Genomic DNA, 13,229 nt, shown 5'->3' with positions numbered 1-13,229 from the left:
GTAAACAGATCCATAACAACCAGGAAGAATGAAAAGCATTAAGAAGACTGAACAAAGAAACACCCAGAACTGGAAAGCTTCACACTGACCTCTACCAAGCTTTTAAAGAAGAGCTAATGTCACCATTACGGAAACTCTTCAAACTCACTCTTGAACCCAATAATGCCCTTATACCAAAACCAGGTATGACCACAACAAAGAAAACTATAGGCAATTTCTCTGATAAACACAGACAAATGTATTTTCTTGAAAATACATGCAAAGAAATTTGAATGACATTTGCAAGAAAATGGACAGAACCAGAGATCACTGTGTAAGCAAAACAAGTCAGATTCAAAAATGCAAGTATTGTATAGATTCTCCCATATACTAATGTGTGTGTGTGTGTGTGTGCACATGCATGCCTGTGTGCATCATAGAAGTAGAAGGGGACCATAAGAACAGAGAAAACAATCCTAAAGAAAACGGGAGGCATGGACAATAGTAATGGAAATCAAATGACATGTACACAGATGATTTGTGGGGGAGAAGGGAGCCCACCATGAGAGGTGGGAAGAGCAATGATGAGGGAGATGAAGAGAAACAAAGTATAATGACAAATATGTATGGAAATGTCATAATGAAATTAACTTAAAATATCTTACTTAGGTCAGACTTAAGTCAAAGTCACATGGTCAGAGTTTTAAGAATATACTGAGACATGTGGGTGATATTTGAAACACACTATGAAGTTACAGTCTTTACATGGTAGATCTACTCTTCTGAATATTTTCTTATTTTTTAAAAAATGTATATATCACCTGTACATATCATTTGCGTCAAAACTATAATACATGAGCTTTCTGGTCATGTAACTTGATACCATCAGGGCTTTAAGAAATCCAACAACTTGACAAACAGGTTGGACAGGCAAAACCTTGACATGTAAGGTGAGCTGAACAGGAAAAGTAGGGAAAAGAGGCAAATGAGGTTCAGCTAAACTGCAGAGAGTGAATTCCCCTAGCTGTGAGCTCTTTCACAACTGCACTAGTCTAGAAGCTAAATTTATATGCTTGTTTAACACATAACAAAAAAGAATCAAAAGCTACAGCAAGCCTGAAGTATCCAACAACCTACCACTGTAGGACTAGGCCAAGTGGCTATTCTTGGCTAACAGCAAGATGGTAAATGGGATGTGAGAAGATACATAAAACTGGGTAATTGACAACAGCCTCAACTACTGCCCTTTGCTGAGCTGGTCTTCAGGTACTAGCAAGAGAAAGAAACAGAGACCAGAGAGGCAGAGCATCCCAGCTGTCTCAGTAGCGATCATTTTAGATAAGTAAAAACCATACAAACCCAAGTGAATGAATCTGCACGGCATTACCAGAAACATCAGCTTATCTGCAGCTGTACCAGTGCATTCAGAGCAGCACAAATCCTCTAGCCTGCCTCAGCTTAACAAATGTTTAGTTGTACACCACCAAGGCATTGTGTTTTTAAATAGCATCATAAGACCATAAATATTGACTCTGTGTAAAGCCTTGTTTTACTACAGTAAGACTCCTGGGGAGTCCAGCTCCGTGAGAAGTGCACCTGCCTAGCTTGTACAAAGGCACTGGTTTCAACCCTCAGCATTGCACCCACCCTAAGCAACTTACTTTTGACAAAAACTATCAATGTATTATAAATTACAGGCAGACCATAACATTTTCATTAGTAATCACATCTACATTCTGAGTAAACTGAAAAGGTATGTACATTAAATATAAATACTCCATAAATTAATCCTTGACCTGCCAGCTGTCACCATGCCTCTGTCCCTGAAGTATTGCATTTATCATCTTGGCAAGTGCACCCAGGGAACAGGCCTGGAAGAGCAAGATGGAGAAGTATCCAAACCCAGACAATCACATCTTGAGGCCAGCAGGAGTAAGATCCCTCTCTCCCCATTGTCAGCCTGCATGCCCCAGGGCACATAGCCCCACTAACCCCACCTCCCTTCTTCTGGTAGACCTCACTTCCCTCTAGGCCAAATTACAGGTTTAAGCACCTGGGGTCTCTCTTACTGCAAATAAAGCATTCCTAGCACGTGAGTCCCGGTCAATAGTGTACACTTCGGAAACCAGTACCCCAACATTTATATACCTCTTGTTACACCTCCCCCCAATAGAGAGTGCCTGTTTCATTGAACATCGTCTAAGAGAGCAGTATCACTGCATATCAGTGCCTGGACACCCCATGGGGAGAAGCATAATGCTGTCACCCCTTTCTGTCCATCCTAACTATACACACAGCATGCTTCTGGGTGCATATTTACAAGCTCTGCCGTAGCAAAGTCAGCTCTTTGTCATTTTTCACCCACCCCTACACAGCCCTACACAGCCAAAAATCATAAAATCACATGGACTACCCACGATAAAGTTCTGATGGATACATTCATGACCACTTAGTAAAAACTGGACATGTCCATACCTCATTTTGGAGTCAACTTTCTAGGCTGTTATTTCATATCTCAAAATTCTTGCTCTCTCTCTCTCCTCTGTATCTGTTCTTTTTGCTTCCTGTTTATTAAGAAGACTGAAACAAGGGAGAGACTCCCAGCATGTACTACAGCATATATTCCAATCCAACAGCATTCACGTGTAGCCTTCGTTCCTGTATCCAGGGTAAACTGTTTCATGCAACCACATCACACCTCCTACACATCATTTTCTGGCCCATCTCTCCTATTCAGTCATTATTCTCTCTCCCCAGTGTTATCAATTTCTCATTTAAATATCCTCATGAGCATACAAACATCATAAAAAGCATCTATACACCCTGAATTCCACATCACTGCACTGCTGGAAGCAGGTGCAGCCGCATGGGCCAAGATGGCACCCTGGCCCATTGCCAGGCCCCGTGAAATCCACATGTTTTACTGCCTTGTCCGAACATGCGCAGTGAAACTGCATGTGTAAGCTGCCTGCCAAGTTAGATTATTCCTCGTGATCCGGATCTGTCAGCCTATCTGTGACCAACCTGAGCTCGTGCCTGGAGTGTGTGTGATTCTGATTGGATGAGGTGGTGTGGACCGAGATGAGGTCAGTTGCCGCTACTGTATAAGTATAGCCCTTGCCCTAAGTAAAAAAAAGCTGAGGAAGGAAAAGAGCTGCAAGTAAAGAGCCACAAGTAAAGAGGAAGCTGCAGAAGCTGCGTGACCCGTCTTGGTGTCTGTGTCGTTCTTGTCTCTGCGGCACTGCACTGCCCTGTTCTCTGCAGGTTAAATTTTAGCAAACATTCAGTATTATAAAGCTTGAAACAGAAAAGATAGCAACAAATGGCCTGGTTTCTTCAATTGAAAAAAAATGATTACAACATTAATGAGTTTTGGACACAGATAAAACCAGTCCATGATAAAAGAAAGCTCTTTGGCATATTTATACTTAAAGAGAAAAATGCAGTAAAAATTGGGTGAAGTTACCCAGGAACAAACTCATATTTGTGATATAGAAACACTGTCAAAACTACATCCTTTTCTAGATACACAAGGGAAAGTCCACAGGGATGTTTATATGTTTATTGTATGTGTACCTATAGACCATAGAGATGGTGGCACACTGATAACATTCTCTAAAATTAATTTTTAGTGGTGGTTTATACCTTAGTAGCCCATCCAAATTTAAAATCTCAAAATTAAGAACAAGAAAACATCTCTTAAGTATTTCAGCTAAATAATCCTATAAGGGAACAAGTCTAGAGTTTCATTAGCAAACTGGCAATCTCTTGAGGTAGGCCCCATAAATGACAGCCACCTGAATTGACTGTGTAATCCGAGGTGGAGTTTTTCAGTGAAACACCCGAACTTCCTATGTGACTGTCAGTGGCCATGGGAACTGTCTGAGAGGAGCCTGCCATGAAGACATCTTACCTTGTCCTGCATCAGTGCTGCAGTATGTGTAGTTTTGCCCCCAGGGGCTGCACACATATCTAGAATCTTCTCTCCAGGTTGAGGATCAAGAACATGAGCTACAACTGTAGATGGTAAATTCTATAAGAAAAAGAAAAAGGAAAAGAAAAAGAAAAAAAATGAGTCTTGATAATATAGCCTTTCAACTCAATAAACAAAACATAACATTTTCCACATTTAATGTTGGAAGAAGTGAAGGACAGAGATTTAGAAGATGATGGTTCTTTCAGAGTAAGGCCAGGAAAGAGGCATCTAAAGGCACACAGAGTCCAGGCTCCCTAGCAATTCCTCACTGCCTCTCTAAAGTGACTTCAATTATCAAAAGGATCGAAAGGGGATAGCGTCTACCAAGCTCTTATGCATAGCTGATACGTCTTCAAAATGTAAATGCTTTAGTTGTACCTTCTTCATAAGTCAGTTACTGAACACCAGTCAGGAAACTGTACCATGGTTGGTGGGATGGCTCAGTGGCTCACTTACTGTCCAACCTGGCAACTTGATTTTAATCTCTGGACCTACATGGTAAAGGAAAAGAACTACCACAAGCTGTCTCTGAGCTAAGCACACATGCAGTGACACGTATGCAAACACACACACACCTTTAATAAGAACAACAGTATCCATTTAATTAAGATATAAGCCAGTGTTGCAGGCTTGAGAAAATAAATACAAAGCAGCAGTTTAACACGGAACTTTAAAACAAGCTACCACTGGCACAAGCTACTGAAGGACCAAGAATCTTACCTTGCATACTTTACATTTTCTCCTATTTTGAAAGGTATTTTGAAAAATTATGAGAGTGACTTTTAACCTCAAAGTGATGTGGCATTCACTCATCTCTCTAGTGGATCAAAGGAAAGCCTGCCATGAAACCCACATTTAAAAGCTCTATCTACAATACCCCAGCTTTCCCCAGGAAAGACGGGAGGTAGAGACAGGAGAGCTATCCAGCAGCTCAGGAGGCAGGAAAAAGCCAAAAACAAGCGAGACCCTGCCTCAACAAGGTACAATTCCATCCGTTTCTCAGCTTTCAAAGAAATGGCTACTGACAATTCCCTGAGAGCAAAAAGGATTTATGAGTTGTTTTCAGGGCACCCGTCTCTTTCAGACGTCTGTAGTGCGCACGTGCACGTGTCTTCATTTTGAGAAGAAGCTCTGGGTGCAGCTTTTTTCTACACCAAGGAAGCCACACATTACTCACCCTTCTGCCTCAGTCGCCCTGGGTGATTTCAGCTTCTGAATATTGTTTTTAAGAATAATATTAAAAACATAAAACCCCTCAGATTGGCATGGTGCTCCTACTGCCCTTTCAGCGAGGCTCCTTTACCCACCTGTAAATACCACAGTCATCTCAAAGTGCACATCTGTCTAAAACGTCATCTGTATTCTCGTACCATTGCGCACAACTGTGAAACTTTTCCATTTCTGACAATCTAGTACATATGTAAGAATTCAACAATAATGATGGTAACGATTTTTTTTTTCAAATTCTACAACTTAAATGTGGGCCACTGAGATGGCTCAGCAGATGAAGGTGCCTGCCACCAACCCTGATAGTCAGAGTTCAATCTGCAAGTCCCACAGGGTGTCAAGAGTTGTCCTTTGACTTTCACACAGCAACAAATGTCCCTTCCAAAAATTATGAATATATAAATTTTTAAAATTTTAAGCAAAACTTACTCTTTTGACCATTTTTTTCTTTTTTGAAACTCCTTAAGGAAACTATTGTTACCTACATTCAACCAACCTATTCAGGTTCTTCTAGATCAAACAACATTCTAAGAAACTGAAAGCTATGAAACCCCAAAGGCCACACAGGGCTGAGACGAAGGTAGGTGATTTTCATTATTCTTCCTGTCCTCCATTCTGATCTCTCCAGACTTAGTCTTGCTGCATACAGCCTGCCTACAGGAGCTCCTCCTTCCACATCTTCTCTACTCCCTGGGACTCGGTGTCTCAGTGCAAACACCAGTGGCCTGGCTCTCTCCTGCTGCCCTATTAGTGTTTTTTCCTAGCCATCAGAGAAATGTAGATTAAAGCTATTTTGAGATTTTATCTAACTCAAGTCAGAATGCCCAAGATCAATAAAGCACATGACAGCTGGCAAGGCTGTGGAAAAGGGAAACCACTCATTCACGGCTAGTGTGAAGTGCTAACAGGCACACAACCTATGGAAATCAGTATGAGGGTTCCTTAACACGCTGAAAATTAGTATACCACAAGATCCAGCTATTCCACTCTTGGGCATGCAACCAAAGGACTCTACAGCCTACTACAGAGATGTTTGTTCATTCCTGTTAATTGCTGTTTTATTCATAATAGCCAGAAATTGGAAACAGCCTAGATGGTCATCTAATAAATGAATAAAGTAAGAAAAAAATCATCCTGGATGAGGTAACCTTAGACCCCAAAATACAAATATTGTATGTTTTCTCTTATGTGTAGCTGTTAGCTTTAAATCCTTTAAAATGTAATGCTACACTACAAATAACCACAGAGATTTGGTATTTCATAAGGAACCAGAAGAAGGGGAAGGAATTCCCAAGAAAGGGAAATGGAATATAGTGTTCTAGAGAGACAGAAGGAAAATGAATAAAATTAAATAGGGAGGGGGATGGGAGAGAAGGGTAAACGTGGCGAGAGACAACCAACACGAAAGTGCATTGGAAAAACCATATGGACCCCTGCTATTGTAGAAGCTTCCTAAGATATATACATATAAAACGGTGATCTAAATTGTATCACCAAACAATAGGCGAGACAATGCTCCAACTGGATAGCTTTTGACACCAAGTGAAACCTCCAACAGCAGGCAAGAATGGGAGACACCCCCAAACATCACAGGATATCGCCAAGGCTATTGGTTGTTGTCTAAAACCTGACGGGGTAAAACTCTATTGCTAAAGACAGCATGCATGCATGCATGTATGTATGTATGTATGTATGTATGTATATCACCAAGCACTGAGAAGTCAAGCTGGTACCTAAGCAGAAGTTTCACCAGTCCTTGTGCTGAAGGGACTCTATATGCTACTGAAGGAGTAAGGTAATTGTCAAGATCTCCAGCTACAAATCCCACAACCTACAGCAGTGACCTGCATGCAAAATATACTGGTGCAGCAGTGGCACAAACATTAAATGGGTAACCAACTATATTTTTATTGGATTTAAGGTTTACTCCATACGATGGAACCCATACCTCCCATTTCTAAACTTGCAAGAACCTGCGACAGGTCGTGGGCCTAGGCGAAAACCCAATATTATTATTCTGCTAAAGGAACAAAACAATACAAGAATTCCTCATAACATACTGCTATATCCATACATCAGTGCTTGGCTTAACCCTCAACAGAGCAGCTTTGTTTTGCATAGACAAAAATTAACAGACTCACCACTGGACAATGTGAAAACAGTGACTTTAGACCACGTACTCCTAAATAGGATATCTTCACCAAAGCCCTGCCTGCTCAAGAACCTATGCAGAAGAAGAGGCAGAAAGAGTGTGAGAGCCAGAGATGACAGATACCTCCATAGAAACAATGTCTTCAAGACACAACAGGACAATACACAGATGAACTCAAGGAAACTGTGCCACACACATAAGTCCTGCACAGATTCAAGTCTGAGAAGGTCCAGCACTGAGAGGAAGTGTCCTACATCTTAGCAAGAAGCTATCTACAACTGATATTGCTGCTAAGGCAAAATCAATCTTCTCCAATGGACTCTCACTGGGTATTTATAAATATAAACCACATACCAGAGCAGGCCCTATGCCCTGGGACAGTTAATCAACACAAAACAAACTCAGTGGTATTTTTGTGGATTTTTTGTTTCTTTTTTAATTTTTTTTTCTTTTCTGTTTTATTGGTCTGTGGCTTGCTTGTTTTTGTGGGTTTGCTGAGGGGGAGGGTGTTTTATTTTTGTTTTTGTTTTTTTTTTTTTAAAGAGAGAAAGAATATAAAGATGAATGGGCAGAGAAGAGAGAGTGACCTGGCAGGAACTGGGTGTTGGAGGAGGGGAAAAACATGACCAAAATATATTGTATGAAAAAATATCATTTTCCAACTGAAAAAAAATCTGGTGGTTCTGACCTAGTTTGCAAAGAGAAATTTAATATTAAAAGATCAATAAAATTTTTAGACCAACTAACCTCAGGTCACAAAGCTATAAAAGCAGTACTTGAAATACTTAGGAAACACAGGAATTTCCTAGAGCCTACATTCCAACAGCTCAGACTTGATTAGAGCCTGTGTCTTAACTGAGCACTGTACTAATATGTGTGCAGGTCTCCAGGAGTCATGTTTCAAGGACACGTTTGAATCAAAGACCTGGGTTCAGTGCTGGAGAGGTGGCTCAGTGGTTAGAGCACTGACAGCTCTTCCAGAGGTTCTGACTTCAATTCCCAGCAACCACATGGTGGCTCACAGCCATCTGGAATGGGATCTGATGTACTCTTCTGGCATGTGTCTGAAGACAGCTATGGTGTACTTGTATAAATAATAAATATTTAAAATAAATATAATAATGTAATATAAATATTTTTAAAAGACCTGGGTTAGAATGTACAGTTTCTGTTTCACAGTCAACGAGGCACAGTTAGCCCACTGTCTACTATACACTTTATCTCTTTAGCTCTCGGTTGCCTTATCTATCACCTTAGAGATTTTGAAGTGATGCGTGAAGTAGTATATAGGAAAGACTAGTGGAACATAGTTAAATACTCAGTATGCATTAATTGTGATCATCATTATAATTTTAGTTGGTTTCACAGGCTAATCAATGGCCTGCTACATATATTATATGGAAAAAACAAAAACAGTTGCCACTAGGAAAATGGCAAAAAGTTAAACTCTATCTTCAAATATAAAAGCTTTAGTCCAGCAGTAGTCTAATGTCTTTTGTTATAGAATGAAAAAAATTGTTTTATGGCTTGTATGGATAATATGGATTACAAATTGTTTCATGATTTATATTTTATAATCATTCCTGGGCTAGTTTTACAGTCAGAAATCCGGGGGCTCTGACGGTGGTGTAGCAGTTAAGAGAAATAGCGTTCTTGAAGAGGAGCCGAGTTCATTCCCAGAATTCATATTAGGCAGTGCACAATCACCTGTAACTCCAGCTCCATGAGTCTGTCTAACACCTTATTCTGACCTCCATGAGTACCTACACACATGCCCACAATGCAAAAATACACACATACATACAATTGAAAAAAGATAGATCCCCAAATCAGGAAAGGTAGCTCAAGTTGGTATAAACAATAAGGGATCTAAAAGAAGTTTACACTATACAGAGTTCTCCTTCCTAATTTCCAAACTAAACTAAAAGATAAGCAGGCATATCTTTATCTTACCAAAGAGAAAATGAAGACTTCTTTCATGTTAGCAGTGTGAAGGTGTGCAGAAAACACTCACCATGAGTCATGGGGTGTTGGAAATGATCACAAGCAAAACCAAACCAAGCAAACAAAATCACCCAAAGTGATTCACAGCCAAACAGGCAGAAGACTATAGGTTCTATCACTTTACATCAGCCCTGAGGTTCAATTAGGTAATAACACACACAAATCACTTTTGATTTGTCTTGTCCAGAAATAATTGCCAGATTTGTGTAGTATCTTTTGGTTTAATACTGGGAAGAGAAGAAACTACTTTGCTCCTGAACTCGAGTTTAACTTCAGATGTTGCCAATTATTATTAGCAGTGTGACCTTGACTAAGAACCCCAACAGATCTAATCTTCGGTATTTCTACTTTATGTAGTAGTAGCTTTAAAATGAGTTGATGGCCATGAATGTACTTAAGAAGTTGGAAAAGACAAAATGGCTCATCCTATCCCAGCACTTAATTACAGCTTGACAAAACCCTGCTGGCAGCAAACCATCTGAGTAATTCTGAGCATTACTCTCACAACTAGAACCCTTAGCTACACATCAGTATGTGCATTACTTATGATTAACATTCTGAGATGAAGAGCAACAATTATATCATATCATTAAATCACCTTCAGACACAGAGGACAGAATATTAAAATCCATATAGAAAAGAGTGCTCAGAGGAGTGCTCAGAAGAACTAACTATCTTGGTATTTGAGAACGGTAGGTCAGAAGATGAAGAGATACAAGAATATTAATAAGAGAAAAATTCTTCCTAATAATTTATCCAAATGCTTCAATGCCACTCAGTATTTTTCTTACCTGTAAAAATATATAACTGGGTAGAACATTGTCAAACGAGGGACTGAGATATATGGGTTCTGTCATTCTTATGCCTATACCTCTAAAAAATAAGAAATTAAATATTAGTCTGCATATAGTATATAACTTGTAGGAAAGACTCATCAAATATAAGCTGTTGTGCATTTAAAGAGTTTTTTTATTTAACAAATTATAATGGTCCTGTTGATTGTTTTGAATTTTACAAGAGAATCTCATATAAATAAATAAATAAATAAAGTTACATAACTATTTTAGTAAGCGTGAGAGATTCTTTTGAGAATTCAATAAGTTAAAAGGCAAAGAACACCTAATTCTTTATTCTAATCTACTAACACATTTTGTGCATGACTGAATGTATAAGGCGCTCTGCTAGATACTTATATGAAAACAAGGAAAAATATCTAAGCTCAGGCTGATGCTGAGCACTGACAAAGGCAGGGCCTGCTCCACTCCCATCCTTCTCCAGAACAGCTGCCCAATATGCCCAGTGTATCCAGTACTGACACTGTCCCCAGATGACCTGTTCTACCTCTGTTCCATTTTACTAGTGGCAGTGGAGCTGCTGGGAACAGGAAGGCATTGTAGACAGTGATTCATATAGACAAACACTGCATCTGAGCGGCATGTTCCATAATTATCTGTGGGAGAGAACTTACAAGTACTGCAGAGTAGCCAACAGGCTTTTTGAAGAATGGTTACCTTTTATTCCCACCAGAAAAACAAACATGGTTCAGCAGTCACTAGAAACACCATTTGAAATGAGAGCACACCATTAGCAAGCAACTAAAGTGGGCACTCAAAGCAAGACATTACTGTATCAACAAAGCATTCTAAGAAGAAGGAAATCGGGTTCTAGCCATTTGAAAGCTTGTTTTTTCTTAGACCCTGACAGCCAGCCTAACTATCTGTTTCTTTAGGAGAATTGACTTCGTTCATATAGAAAGGCCACTCCAATGTGACACTGTTCAGAATGAGGACTCTGGAACCCTTCTAAACGGCTCAATTCACAGTGCTTAGTGCATGTATGTCAGCAGTCAACCTCGGAGCAATGGTGCTCCACAGCTCTCCAAAAACAAGCTCAAAAAAACAGGCGAAGCAGGCCCTCACTTGTTCAAGGCTGTATTCTACTCAGCGCTACCAACATCCAAATATGACTTACAACTAATTGTATATCAGTGTGGCTTGAAAAAATAGAATTGGAACATTTAGTTTTGACCATAAATAGTCATATGTAAGTTATACTTCAGGTTTAATTTATTTTGTTAAAAATAATTTTTTATATTTGATTTACATTAAAACTAAACTTTTCTTTGATAAAATGAGAATGAGAATGACTGAAAAGACAACTCATTTGATTCGTTATTAAGATAAGCATTGTACTTTAAAGTTTAAACAATTAAACTGTAAGGGACGGGTAAAATTCTCACCCAATTACAGTATGATCAGTCACTACCTGGGCTTTTGCTTTGCTTTGCACTGCTAAGGGCCAACCTTAGGGCCTCTTGGCAGGTCAGCAATGCACTCACCACTGAGCTTCAGCCACATCCTACTGCTATGGTTTTTAATCTATTTGCCTTTTTGACCAAAAAGGAACTCTTTCCAAAAATCATTGAAATATGGGCTCATTTTTTCCAGCTGAAGTCATGGAAATTTTTATATAGTGTAACAAAATATGCCTTTTCACTGTTTTGAGCTTTTTGAACCACAGAGAGGAATTTATTTCTCCTACAGAGTTCAGTGACATACTTCAGATCAGGTAACCCATTGAAGATATCTTTGCGGCTCAGTTCAGAAATTCCATTTCCAAGAAATACTTTAGTTCCATCAAATTCTTTGGCTCCTTTCTTACATTTGCCATTAATATCAGAATACACGGAAATAACATCTCCAGCTTTCATAACTAGAAAGAGAAGAAAATCGAACTGTTACCTGTGTTTTAGCAGACAAGTAAGAATCCTTCAAGCTAAAGCGGTTATCTATAGAAATACCAATTCTGGACAAGAGAAAGGACAAACAGGCTCATTATGTCAGCACAATCCTCAGCAGCCTCTAAACTCTGAGCCTTTAAAGATCCCCTAACATCTACCTGGACACATACGTTTGTTTGTTTGGTTGGTTTGGTTTGGTTTGGTTTTTCATTGAAAATGCAGACATGGGATATCATTTGAGATGTAAACAAATAGAATGATTTTTAAAAAGTCACTTTCTGGGCTTTGATACAGTTACCATTCTATACTCTCTATAAATTGTCTCATGTGTACAGATTTTCTAGAACTGTATAGAAAAATATATTGATAAAATTTATATTACTAAAAAAAAAGAAAATACAGAAATGGTACTCAAAACATCCTATTTAAATCTTCAACAGGAGGCATCATCTATATGACTTATTTCCGCAAAATCTAATACTAAGTAAAAGTTGCTATATAAATCTTAGTATCATGACTCAATACTCAACATTTAAGTTGCCAACAAAAGGAATCAATAAAAGTGTATACTAAAAAAGAAACCAGAGTCACGCCAGGCCATAAAGCAATCATTTTCCAGATCATCATAGACAGGATGGGTGAGGTCCAGGAACTGACCACATTTGTTATAGAGCCAAATCAGTGCTTCCTGAGTCGAGCCAGTAAGGGTCCACTGCAGCAGTTAAGCACAAGCAATTCACCATTATCAGAGTGAACCCAAGAAGAACGCCAAGTTTAAGCCACTGTCTGGGATTCTGGATGTCACCCTCATGAATGTCCTGAGAGGAGACAGAATTGAGGTTTTAAGATAGTGAAATCAGGAGTATTAAATGGAACTTCACCACCTTTTATAAGAAAAATAAAATGTGTCTGTGTGCACATATATATCCATGCTTGTGCTATGTGCATGAGGGTACCTATGCTGTGTCATTGCACAATTCAGTCTCCTTCACTACCCTTCTATGTTCTGTATTTCTCTGTGCCCTAGAGAAGTCCTATCATCTAAGTTCTTCTGTGGAAAAGCAAACAGCGATAGAAAGGTCTATGTGGATCCTAACTTGAAGTTGCTGGTCACTTTACTTTCACTCAAGAGCAGAGAGCAGTAAGTAACG

At 39.2% G+C, this 13,229-nt stretch overlaps 1 protein-coding gene across 2 annotated transcripts in view; it reads right to left on the bottom strand.

Moving 5' to 3' along the window:
• Window positions 1–13,229, bottom strand: part of Nsun6 (NOP2/Sun RNA methyltransferase 6) — a 49,191-nt gene that overhangs the window by 25,506 nt on the left and 10,456 nt on the right. For both annotated transcript variants that reach the window (XR_015046565.1, XM_021153385.3), the window contains exons 5-7: window positions 11,897–12,050; window positions 10,130–10,211; window positions 3,893–4,012 (exon numbers count right to left, since the gene is read on the bottom strand). Coding sequence is in view for 1 of the 2 variants with exons in the window: in XM_021153385.3 (XP_021009044.1) it covers window positions 3,893–4,012; window positions 10,130–10,211; window positions 11,897–12,050 (356 nt within the window). In the remaining variant the exon portion in view is untranslated. The remainder of the gene's footprint in view (window positions 1–3,892; window positions 4,013–10,129; window positions 10,212–11,896; window positions 12,051–13,229) is intronic.

This window comes from Mus caroli, unplaced genomic scaffold (genome assembly GCF_978045245.1).
Source record: "Mus caroli unplaced genomic scaffold, Mus_caroli_1 scaffold_2, whole genome shotgun sequence".
NCBI classification, from domain to species: domain Eukaryota; kingdom Metazoa; phylum Chordata; class Mammalia; order Rodentia; family Muridae; genus Mus; species Mus caroli.
This window is presented reverse-complemented; position numbering and strand designations above follow the sequence as displayed.